At 40.0% G+C, this 12,581-nt stretch overlaps 1 protein-coding gene across 1 annotated transcript; it reads right to left on the bottom strand.

Annotated features, from left to right (window-relative positions):
• Positions 1-7,872: 7,872 nt before the first annotated feature.
• On the bottom strand, positions 7,873-11,701 carry NENF (neudesin neurotrophic factor). The gene is made up of 4 exons (XM_062489287.1): positions 11,517-11,701; positions 10,289-10,349; positions 9,240-9,343; positions 7,873-8,665 (listed from the first exon to the last, which is right to left on the bottom strand). The coding sequence occupies exons 1-4, from the start codon at positions 11,691-11,693 to the stop codon at positions 8,489-8,491; spliced, it is 519 nt and encodes a 172-aa protein (XP_062345271.1). The 5' UTR covers positions 11,694-11,701; the 3' UTR covers positions 7,873-8,488.
• Positions 11,702-12,581: the final 880 nt, after the last annotated feature.

Genomic DNA, 12,581 nt, shown 5'->3' with positions numbered 1-12,581 from the left:
CTGAAGTTCCTCTAATCCCTTTTTTTAATTTTGATTTGGTTTTTTGTTTTGGTTTGGGTTTTTTCTCTTTAAAAAAAATATTGCAGGGCGCAGAATAATAAACTACATTTGAGTTTGTTTTTGTTTTGTGGTTTGTCCCAGACAGGGTAAGAACTTGTTATTCACAGAGTTCCTCCTTTGGCTCCTGTGGTGTAAAGCTACATGTACCTCCTGCTACATGGAAAATATTGCAAAAGAATTACAATTCAAGAAGCCTGGATTTATTTGAAGTAACACCAACAGAGATCTGGGATGATTCTATTAACAGCACTGCAGCCATGCTGCTTCTAAAAGGATATCTAAAGGTGAGACATTCTCCAGGTCCTAGACAGTAATCTTTGTTGCATTTTTAAGTGGGTATCAGATCCTTGCACATACCTTCCTTGACTTTTCATGGTTATTTAAATTGATACTAAGTTAATATGTGGTTCAGTGATTTCCATACTCCAAAAGGAATGAACTGAAATAACAGAGTAGGTTTCCTCAGATAACTGCATGTAGGCATGATCCATTTTGTGGTGTTATTCTGAGTATAAAAAAGATAAAGTAAATCTAAACTATTTTTAGGTGCAGTGAGTCAATCTAAATGAGTTGATGGAAAAAGATATAAATGAAAAGACAGTCCAGTAAGAGGAAGTTATGGAGAGTAATGCTTTTATATAAACATTCTACAGAATTCATTTGGCTTTCCAAACTCTATCTATAAATCAAGACGTGCTTTCCAGTAGCTTATGGAGACCTCTCAAGCCACATAGTGCTAGCTGTCTAGTTTCAGTTCAATTCCATTGAAAACAGAATATTTATATATATGTGCATATATATTAAAGTAGTATTTTAAAAGTGTTTATGTAAATAATTAATGCAGGTATTCCAGTGATTACTATGTGACTATCATCAGTGAGCACAATGAAAAATACAAGTGACCAGCAGATTTTCAGCTGTGAAGAAAACACATTCAGTGAGATGATTTTTCAGCTAGTACCAGGAAAACCATGATTTATTTCTGTTGTTCTTAAATCAAACAGCCTAGTGGAGGAGTTTTTTTAAGGGTAACATAAACCAGATACATTTCAAAGATTTAGACTAGGTTATATTTGTGTTTTCACAGTACCATGAGGAATTTACACACACTGCCTCCAACAGGGCTTGCAATAAAATGAGCTACAGTATTGTAGAATAATGGTTTGTAACTATTTTCCTATGTATTAAAGCTTCCCATAAATACGTGTTACTTGGATCAACATGGGGTAAACCATACTCACTTCAGCTGAAAGATGAAGGCACCACAAAGTGATACATCTTTGGAGTGAAGAAAGTAAAAGTTAGAGATCCATAAAGTAGCATTCTTGATACTGTAGCCATCTTGGGGTGCCACCAGCCCAAATGTCCAGCCAACATCACCTTCCTGGAAAGGCTGGAAGTCACAGCAGGGATGAAAGTCACAAGGAATTCAAGGAAAACTCTCACCAGTTTATGTAACACATAGGAAGCCTATCATTAAGGATGGCAAAGCTGTAACAAAGCTGAGAAGTGCACCTTCATTTCTGTGTCCCAGGTCACCTCTTCATTGGCTGAACTCCAGCCTTCTTTCTTAAACTGCAGTGGGCATCATTTAAAGACAAAATGGGGAAAATTGATAAGTTATGGACTGAACAGCAGCAGTGTGATTTTCCATGAATCCAGGCACCTGCAAGGTATCAAAGGCAAAGGCATAATATTTTTGGAATATGAGACTGAGGTTGTCAAGCAAGGAGCCAGCAGTATGAGCTGTTTAATTCATGCTGGTTTCCCCAGAACTGTATCCAAGGAGGTTGTCACACTTTTCTGTTCTCAAGTTCAACCTCATCTCTGAGAGCATCAGCAAGTTTCACCTCTTCTAAAAGAGTACTCTCCTGTGATTTATTTATAATCTCCTGCTGCTTCTTGTAAGTCCCCTTCCTTTGCTCTGCCTCACATCATTGTATTCCACTGATACGCTGCTGCTTCACATTTGAACCTTTCAGCAGCCTGTTTTCTTCCACCTGCAAGACATGCTAAACTCAAAGGAGACCACTCAGATGAATGGGAAGGAATTTAGGGACAATAATAGTATTTTAATGTGTAGAGTCGCAGAGGCTCAGCAGTCAAGTTCACTAAAACTGATAGGTTGGTCTTTTGCACACAACACAGAGTTTTTCAGATATCCCTACAAGCTCATTTCTGCCTATCATTTTTGTTGTGATCTGTTCAGTTTAAGAAATATATGGAACACAACATGTTTTAAAAGACTGCAAGACTGTTGCCTTTGTCTAAATTGCTGGATCTGTCTGTTGTGTGTCTCAGGTGCACATGTACATTTGTCTTTGTGTAACATGAAAATACTTCACAAATACCTTGAAAGTCCTACTGCCCTATTCTTAAAAAGTCTTGCATTTATTTTAAAGTACAGAGGATGGTTAAATAATAAGTAAGGATAAATCCTTAAGATGCCTGAGGCACTTCCAAGATGTGTTACCTAAGAATGCAACCTCAATTTAAACATGTAATCCCTGTGATTACCACTTTTGCCTTAAGTATATTTAGGTGTGCTGCACAGTTCAGAATGAACACTTTGCTTTTTTTGTGGAGCGATATTTATTCTTATTAGTAATGTTTTTAGGAGTTTTGCTCAAACTTAAATATTAATAAAGGGATAAATATAATTAATAATTTTGAGTTTACCTGGACTTTTATTTGCAGTGTAAAATAAAAGCTATGGAACCACAGCCCCTAAGGAGGCAAATAACCTTCCTAGGATACTCTTGATCTGCCATGGCTATTTTGAACCAGTTATCAGTTTAATCTATAAAGTTACCCTCCAGGCAGTGAATTGCTTGGTAACTAAGTTCTGTGTATCTAACACAAATGATTTTAGAATCCCTGCAAAGCAGCACAGAACAAGGCAGGAGGAAGTTTTCAGTCATCATCTAATTCTGTCTGCCCAAACTGGCTGAAACAAGTGCTACCTTTAAGGATGTTTTTTAATGTTGTCTACAACAGTAGGGTGAAAGCTCTAAGTTTCAGCTCTACATTCAGACATTCCTACTAGCTTAGGCCTGGCTTGGTTCAGTTCATGTGTTTGACTCTTGTTCGCCACTACCTGAGTTGTTGTAATCTTTAAAGCCCCAGGACATATGCCAAGAAGTGGATTAAAAATTTCACAATGCAAGGGTTTAGATTCAAGTCTTTTTCAAGGCTTTATCTGCTGCTTTTGCACAGTATGGGAAAACTTTCAGGAAAATCTGGAAGGTAAAATATAGACTCTGGGACAGTGATTTCCTTTTTCAGAGAGGTTTCTTTAAGTAGAGGGAAAATTAGGTCATATTTTGATTTCTCTTGGCTGGCTTATCTCCAAGATGGCCTGCACCCAGTTTCTTGTAAACTTTTAACTTCTCAGAATGATAATATCTCATGTCAGAATGATAAAGAGTCATGTCAAAAAGTACTGCAGAACATGGTAAGCTGAACATTCATCAAGAGTACAAAATTTCTGATAGCAACAGCTACAAATAACTTAGAGGAAACATTACAAGAAATTGTTTATTCAAGAGTACTTCCTGTGGCTCTGCAGTTCATCCAGGTGCACAAGCTCTTATTTTTCACAGAACATTAATCTCTGTTCCTCTTAGTTTGGATTTCTCATCAACAGATTACCCAAGCCAAGATTTAAATGTAAGTTTTGTAAACAAGTAAACCAGGACTCACACTTTCTACTGAAAAGGGAAAAAAAGCTAAACCAGAAGGTGTTATATAAAGCCCAACACATGGATAAGGGTACAAGTTTACATTTTTATTATTTGCCATATTTGACAGAAGCAAAAATAGGAAGCACTGCTATCAGACCTTCTCTGCCAGATCTACCTTGCCAGTATAAATTGTCCCAGTAGCACACTAAGATAAATTCTTATGTCCCACCTGTTTTGTTTTCTGGGTTAGGAGTTTTTTGGACATGCCATGGTCAAAATCATGCCTATGCTATTAGAGTACTTCTAGCAGTGATACCCACCTATCATACACCTATGTCTTTGACACTGACTGAATATAGAAGGGAAAAAAATCACCTTTTGATATAGCACTGATTTTTCTTCCAAAGTAGACAGATACATTGTACATTATAATTGTCTGAACTGGCACTCACAAACAGAGCTCTGAGTGAAGTGCTATAAATGTACTAGTTTAGTGATTTTTTGTTTGTTTCAAAGCATTCACGGACAAGTACTAGTCTGTTTGAAAACTGCCATTCTGTATGCCATGTAAATAGCTTTCAGGTTATAGGTTCACATGCATTTTTATGAATATTACTTATGGGACACTGATCTGGCATATAAATTGCATGGTTTGTGTATCTTTTCCTGCATGGACAAGAAAACATTAGGCAAAGGAATAAATGGATGATGGGTAACAAAGTGTGTGATTGTCATTGCTTACATCAGTTCTGGGATTTCATGATAGCAAGTGTTCATCTGAAAATATGCAAATACTAATCAGAGCTGCTTAGCACATCTTCCTGATGTGCAGCTGAATCCTTCTGAATGGCAGCTTTTTCACTCACAGACTTAGTCAGATGTTTTTTTCACTTTTTTCCTTTCAGTTCAACCAGATTAGCTGAAAAATTAGCATTGGGCTTCCTAAGTGAATCTTTCCACATCTCTTCCATTTTCTCTTGAGCAAATGCAAATTACATTGAGCCCATTTCAGATGAATACATTCACCTATAAGAGACACAATACATATGTGAAAGTTATCTGAACCATTTTTTCTTGTTCTATAGGTTCTTAGGAATGTTACAAGGGAAAATGACAGCAATTTAATACCTTTCCAACTATCATTTATTGAATGTATTGCCTGACAGTGGCTTTGAAACAACAGTAAAAGGAGGCGATTTACAAACTCTTTTGAGGCTACTTCCATTCCAAAGCACCATCCTTAAACAGATAAGTATCCTCTTTTAATTTTTACTGAAACATGGAAGTCTGGCAGGTCTGACAAGTGCAATCTGAACTGGGATCCCATATTGATTCCTACACTGATGTTGTGATGAATTCACAGCCTGTGATACCATCAGACCACAAAGTTAGTAGCCTAAGCTGCAGTTTTTAAAGGATCTCAAGGCCTTTTCTACAGAAGAAAACCAATATAAAACCTGATTTAAGCCAATGAAAGACTAATATTTTGGCAAAGGGCTATAAAAAAGTGGTGTTCATATCCACATTATGGATAGACAAAAATAACTTTATGTCTTATCCTAAATTCTTGGAAAAATATCAGCAGCTCAATCTTCAGGATTCAGAGCCCCTGCATTCCAGCAGGTGGCCTTGCTTAGATTAGGATGCAGTAACTAATAACTCATTCTTAGGAGGATTTCTCTTCACTGCACTCTCTACAAACGGAAAGAAAAAGAAAACAAACAAAACAAAAAAACCAACCAAACAAACAAAAAAACCCCCACCACTTTGATTTGCATTTCACAAACCCTTTACTGAATTTTTGTTGCTTATACTTGCAGTCCTAATGCTTCAGTTGTCAGTAAGAGAAGTCCTTCCTAAAGTAGGGATGATAGAATTTATCCTGTCACAAATATCCTGTGCTAGGGTCAAAGTGAGGAACTATTGAAAAGAGTGCCAGGTGGGAAACACCAACTCAGATTATGCATCATCTAGGTATGTGAACCCATCTGATAATTCTTAACATTCTGAAGAGCAAACCGTTATTAAACACTAAAGGAAGGCAATTCTTGGTGCAGCAATTCATTGAAACCTTAGGCCTAAGTTAGCAAGATGCATGTTGGAAGCACACAGCAAAAATAATGACATTTGCAATGTTATCTGGAAGCAGCAAGCAAATTGAAAAGAAATTCTAGACTCTCCAAAGGAGGTGTGGAGTAGGAGGGCTACAGTACAGCTTTGCACAGCTTGCTTGTTTTGAGTGCAATTTATAGGTCATGAGGGCACCTGTTTTACTGGAATAACACAGAGGTCAGGAAAATGCAGCTGCCTGAACAAAGCAGCCATAGAAGACAGTCTGCTTTTAAGCAAAACAAATTTCAAGCCACTGGCAAATAAAACAACCTCAGAAGTAAAATAGTGTTGTTGCATTAAAAGAAATACTACACTAAAAGAAATATTGTGGTACTCTGAATGCACTTTAAAAAACAGGCAGTGAGAATGTGTTAAGGATATGTCCACTTAAAAGCCTTACTGTTATAACACTTCTATTGAGTGGGATCCCCCAAGTGAAATAGCCTAGGAAGTGATTAAATGTGAAACCTTCCATTTCCAAATGGAAATAAAACCAAAAAGGAAATGCTTTGCATTCTAAAGTGCACTCAGTTATGATAACCGTATCTTTAAAAACAGAAAGGAAGGACTAAAGCATCTCCCTCACAGACAAGAGTGAGAGGCAGGTTGGATTCTTGAGGTTCTTGCATTACAAGAGGGGTTTTATATCACCATTTCCTGTTGCATCAGGAGCACTTCCTCACTGAAAAGAACCTGAAATTTAGTACAAGCAGAAACTCAGTTACCTGCTTTCACATCAGCAAAGGTGATTTCATAGGGAGGACAGGAAAAGCAGGAAGACAACAGGAGCACTGAGCCACTTAGTGAGGATGAGCTGCAATCCAGCTACAAGGGTTTTTTCACCTGGATATTGTGATCCCAGATGAAGCAAGGTCTATAGTAGTCACAGCAGCACAGCTACTGAAGCTGCCCCATCAGGAAGCAAGCAAGGAAAGGAGGAGAAGGGCAAAACGAGTAGGCACTGAAAAGCTATTTGTGAAATGCTGGCAAACAACCAACCAGCATAACCACCAAACCCACATGCATTTCTACAAAGACAACAGGTATCATCAAGGAGCAAACTCCCAGCTGCTCTTGGCCTCTAATCAAAAGGTCAGCAGTAATAAAATAATAATATATAGTAACACAAAAATCACTATCTGAAGCAATAGTAATTTCTTAGATGCTGGTTTATTTTTTCTGCTCAGAGCTATCATCCAACAGTGGCAGTTTCATTCCTGAAAATGGAAGTGGTCTAGTGGTGAGACACAAAACAAATCTAGTATAAAATCTGTAACACTGTGAAAGAGTAGGCAAATACATAGAGACAGCTTTTCTAGTTATTCAACTGACAGGCAGCTGTAGCTGTCCCCTGCAAACTAGAAGATGGAGAATCATCTAAAAAACTCTTTCCTTCATAGAAAGCTTAAGCACTAGAACAACACAGAATCATATTTTTATTATATCTGCATTATTAATACAGAATTGGGAGCAGCTGCTTAGTTTCTCCCATACAAATCAAAATGGTGACAGCAGCAGATAAATCTACATATGGGACAATTCACATTCTACTGAAGTTAGTGAAAGTCAGGGTTAGCAGCAATTTATACAGCTCAGGCTTTTACACTCCTCTTGTTGCTGAAAAACTGCCAGGAAAATGCCATAAAGGGGGTCTGCTTTCACCCTGCAGGATCTGCAGTTTTGTATCAGGTTTAGAGGAACATAGCACTGCACATGTCATTAAAACAGCAGTGATGAAGCCAGGGTAAGAACAAAGAAAAACTAAGAGACATAAAAAATGAGAGCTGAAATTGGTAATATATAAAAACGCTAACAACATCCACAGGACACTAAACTGCTGTAATAAACTTGTGCTGTAAGTATGTGGCAAACAGTGGGCTATGATTTCCTCTTTGTGTCAGAGAAAGATTGCAGGAAGGTAGAAGGAAATCATCATAATCTAATATAGATGACATCTTCAATAATTACTTTTAAAAAGTAAAGTGTAATTTATCCAAACCTAACATAATAGTCTTATTTAAAATGTCACAGTAGTCCTCATGGGGGGAAAAAAGATTTATTTTTCTCAGTTTACAGCTGTAGGCTTTGCAGAAGCACTCCACAGTAACTGCATTTGAGGAGACTGAGTGGCTGCATATCTCATCAAATATTAAATTCCAAAATGCTTTTTAAAATGTAAGCCTCTTTGCACCTGTCTATACTTGTGCTACCTACATTCACATGAGGCACAGAGAACTGATGTTAGCTTGTCCAAATAATTCATTCACACTTTTCCAAGGAGTGGGAAACGACTTGGGATTTATAAAAAGACCAGTCATATTTCAATTATTGAAAGCTTTCTTCTCTCTTTTAAGGAATGCAATTTTACACTGTACACTTCTTAACAGAGAAATCCTGGCAGAAAGAATTTGCAGGCTAATTAATTCCAGAAATTCCCAGCAAACAGCCCAGGTGAATGGCACTACTATGGACCTGTTTGTTTCCTCTATGCTATGTGTGTACACACACACATGTTCTGAGCAGAGTAATGATTCATGGCAGTTAATTGCAGTAATGAATTCCACAACACAGGGAATTAATTTAATATTCTACTGTGCCTTTTCCCAGGCATCCTCTAGGTACAAAAATGTTCCTCAAAACTCATCTTTAATGCTGAAATGTGGCTGATCTTCAGGTTTAAAGTCCAGATTGGGGCTGCCATCCTCATTCAGAATTCGCCGAGAAGTATAGCCAACAATTGGATATTTGGCTTTATAAACATTATTGAAGATGTCATCCAGGGACTTCAGTTCCTCCTCTGTGAGTCCTGTCTAAAGGAAATAGGGAAATTAAAGTCCTGTCTCAAAGAAATAAAAATGAGATGTTTACATGCTTTTTAAAAAAATTATTACTGTAAACCTTAGGGTCAACTTTTGGGTTTACACAGCAGAGCATGATGAACAAAATTGATAGTACAGCCTGTAATATTATTCTTTCCATTCAAACTCAGCCTTGACAAAACTTTAAGGTATTCAGGTCAAACAAGCATCAACCCACCACCACAGCCAGCATTCACTGCCACATCAGGATACACCAAAGCAATTGACAAAGAAAGGTATTCACTGTCTTTGTGAGCATCTTTTTAAACAGCAGGTGATTCCCCTTTTACATGCTTACAGATGTTGTATTGATTCCACAAATTGAAAACTTTTCTCTTGGAGGCTGTTAGCACCTTTCATGACCAGTAAATGTATTTTATGTATCGAAAGAGAACTAATGCATTTTGATTTTAAATATGTGAATGAATTTATATAAATAGACAAACAATTTAAAATCATCACACGTCATCTTGCATAATAATAAAAATTTGCGAAGTGGAATTAAACTGATGGCCCATTTTCTTACTGTGTCATGTGTAAGATCTGCTGGATCCAGAGACATCTTTGCAACTCCTCTTGTTGAATCTTTTCCAACCAAAGCATTATATGGGGCATCTTTTCCATAAAATTCTGTCAGATTTAAAAAAAATAATAAAATCCAGTGATGATCTGGCAACGTACAGGGTATGTTCAGCCTCTACCCTTCACCAGCCTGTAAACCAAATGTCAGTGAACTGAAAGCAAAAACTCAAGTCTAAGACTCTTCTTTCTAGAACTGACTTTGGATTTCCTCCTTCTTGGGGTTATACAGCTGTTGAACTTCCTATACTGCATTCTTAAAATTTACCTATTATTCAGGGAGCTGTGCTTTACATTTTCGTAAGACGTTTGAAGACTCCAGAATTAGCAAGCCTTGTCTAATTTAGGATTTGTAGACCAGCCAACCCAACGTGTATGCTCGGACAAGGTTACTACAAACACAGTAACAAGCCATTAGTTTACCTGTGATGACATCAAGGCAAGTGTCTAAGAGCCTCACAGTCCCTTCAAACTTTTTATAGCAAATCTGGATTAAGCACCAGGAGTTCAAATTAAAACATCTGTAGTGCTCAGGGAAGGCACAAACAGCAAGGGTTGTGAATACCAGCACAGAAGGAAAAGATGCAGCTGAAGCAGTGTTGATACTTTACAGTGGGTACATCCACGTCAGCTTTGATCTGCTCAGTTCATGTACCCAGGGCAATAAAATGCTATAACTTCCATGTGGCCTGACCCCACATCTGGCAAGGACTCAGGGATCTGGGAAGTGTATTCCAGATTTTGTTAGCCCAAGCTACCTGGATGGTGCTGGCTTGTCTGTCTACATGTTGTGATCTCAGACCAGTCTAAGTTCTAGACAGAACCTTAGTAAGGGAGCTGTCAGAGGAGGAAAATCATGGTTTTTTAGAAGAGGAACATGTGCGTATTTTTGTTGCAATTGAACTGCAGGCTTCCAGTACACTGGAAATACTTAAAAACAACTGACTGAATAATAACATGAAAGCAAAGTAGACAGCAGAGGGGAAGAACACTAACCTTTTCCAGAGGTGACATCAAACACTACTCCCTTCACTGCCAGGTAGATGGGCTGTCCTTCCTGGAGGGAAAGCCATCAATACATCCTCAGCATTTAAGCACAGGAAAAAAGCAGTTTGTTTCAGCTGTGAGATCCGCAAGCTCTCAGGACACAAATTCTTTGTTGTCTGTTTACCCTTGTTATACCACCATACATGTTCCTTCTCCCGACATTTCTTGCTTGTGCTTTAAACTGTCTTTAATATTCTTTGAGTACTCAACCATAAGCAATGAGATAATCTTTTTAATTTAAATAGCACAACCACAGAAGGCAAGTCCCTTTTGCAAGTCGCCTCTTGCCTGCACACTAGTCTGCTTGAAGATTGTCTCCTGCATCTTTCTAATCCTAATGCAGATGGATATTGCCCAAAATAAAAGGGTGTGTGGCCAACAGCATTATTTGATTAAGAAACAAAGATAAATACATAAACACACGTAAATCTAATCTGCTGACATCTGTTTTACTTAATAAGCCAGTGCTTCTGCTTTGTGTTTTATACATAAGATGTAATTTTAGTCAGACATTGGTTAGTCTCTTCAAAGCATCTAGAGAAGACCCTGAGAAGGTCAGACAGCAAGTGTTTCAAAAGAGAAGCAGATGCGTATCAATACGGGACTTCAGGACTTTATAGTTTTGAGTCTGGAGTTCTGCTGAGGCTTCTGAATCACAGGAAGCTAAACACTCCTAACTTAAAACCGTCTTGTTATTTTGATAATCTTAGTTAAAAAAAAAAATTAAAAAGTCTAAGTCACGGTTTAATGAATTACTGACAGAAAATTAACTTTGGTTCCAACTCATGACGATCTGAAATTCTCCGGCGGGAGCACCTTGCCAAGCAGGGGGCGAGTAAAATGGGCACAGGGCACCCCATTATCAAATTGTGTGTGCGCAGCATCAGCCCCGGCAGCGGGCGGCAGGACTGAGGGGCGGAGGCTGCAGCACACGGGTGCCTGCAGACTTCCCACAGACTGCTTGCAACAAGCAAGAGATGTCCAGAGCGACAGGGCGGGAGGGATGGCGGGGCAGCACGGCAGCAGAGCACGACAAACCCGAGCTCCAGGGCGGCTCCAGGGCACCTCCAGGGCACCGGCAGCGCCAGGGAAGGCGGCAGCGCCGGGGCTGGGCTGTGCGAGCCGGGCCCGGCCTCGGCACAGCGCGACGGATCGGCCCGGCCCGGCCCGGCCCTACCTGGTGCCCGTCGTATCTGGCCAGCTCGGATTCGGTGAAGAGCCGTACGGGGGCCTCGGCCGGCGGCCTGAAGCGCAGCTGGGGCTCGGCGCTGGCGGCCGGCAGCAGCGGCAGCAGCGGCAGCAGGAGCGGCAGCAGAAGCGGCTGGCAGGGCAGCAGGGCCGCAGCGCCCGCCATGGCGCGGAGCGCGCACCGCCCGGGCCGAGGCGCGGCCCAGGCCCGCTAAGGGAGCGGGGCGGGACTGGAGTTAAAGGAACACGGGGAGAGCGCCCGGAGCTCACACAACAGCCGGGAACAACGCTGAGGGGGCCGGACGTGCTCAGGCTAGGGGAAAGAGGCTTGGGGGGGGAGTTTATCGCCCCCCGCCACTGCTTGGAAGGAGGCTGCAGCCCAGCGCGGGTCTGCCTCTCCTCACGGGTAACAATCCATAGGACAAGGGGAAACAGCCTCAGATCGTGGTATTTTTCTTAGATTTTTAGGTTTAGATTGGATATTAGGGAAAGTCCACAGAAGGGGTGGTCAGGCACTGGAAGAGGCTGCCCCGGGCAGTGGTGGTCGCTGAAGGTATTTAAAAGAAGCATGGATGTGTCACTTAAGGACGTGGTTTAAAGATGGACTTGGTGGCACCATAAGAGACACCTAATTATAAAAGATTTCTCAATTTTCCTCCTCCTTACCCTCTTGAAGTGTCTCTGCTAGCTGTTTTCTGTGTTTATTCACAAAATCAGTGCACGCAGTGTAGGCTTCATCTTAGTCACTTGAAAAACCCAGACATTTTTAGCCAAAGAATGGAGAAAATAAACAGGAAATTTTCAGATTACATGTTTTCCCTATGCTGTAAATATGGCACGGGGGAACATTCAGGGCTGGCAGAAGAAAAAGCTTGATGTTTATCATTGTATATAGAATCAAGAAAATTAGAAACTTCTTGCAGTTCGGATACACAGATCATCACAACCCTCGCTGCAGTGCTGACAAGTGAGGATCTGAAGGATCTAAAGCCAGGATGTTTGATCCTGCAGCATCCACTCTTCCTGACTATATATAATTCAAATGTATCATAGG

Source organism: Cinclus cinclus, chromosome 3, assembly GCF_963662255.1.
Source record: "Cinclus cinclus chromosome 3, bCinCin1.1, whole genome shotgun sequence".
NCBI classification, from domain to species: Eukaryota; Metazoa; Chordata; class Aves; order Passeriformes; family Cinclidae; genus Cinclus; species Cinclus cinclus.
Note: the sequence above shows the minus strand (reverse complement) of the source record. Positions and strands in the feature narration are given on the sequence as shown.

Excerpts from the sequence above, each read along its gene's own strand:
- NENF (XM_062489287.1), bottom strand. The coding sequence starts at position 11,693 with ATGGCGGGCGCTGCGGCCCTGCTGCCCTGCCAGCCGCTTCTGCTGCCG. Across the intron at positions 10,350-11,516 it reads CCAGATACGACGGGCACCAG|GAAGGACAGCCCATCTACCT; the intron begins GTAGGGCCGGGC and ends CTTTCCCTCCAG. Across the intron at positions 8,666-9,239 it reads CAGATCTTACACATGACACA|ACAGGACTCACAGAGGAGGA; the intron begins GTAAGAAAATGG and ends TATTTCCTTTAG.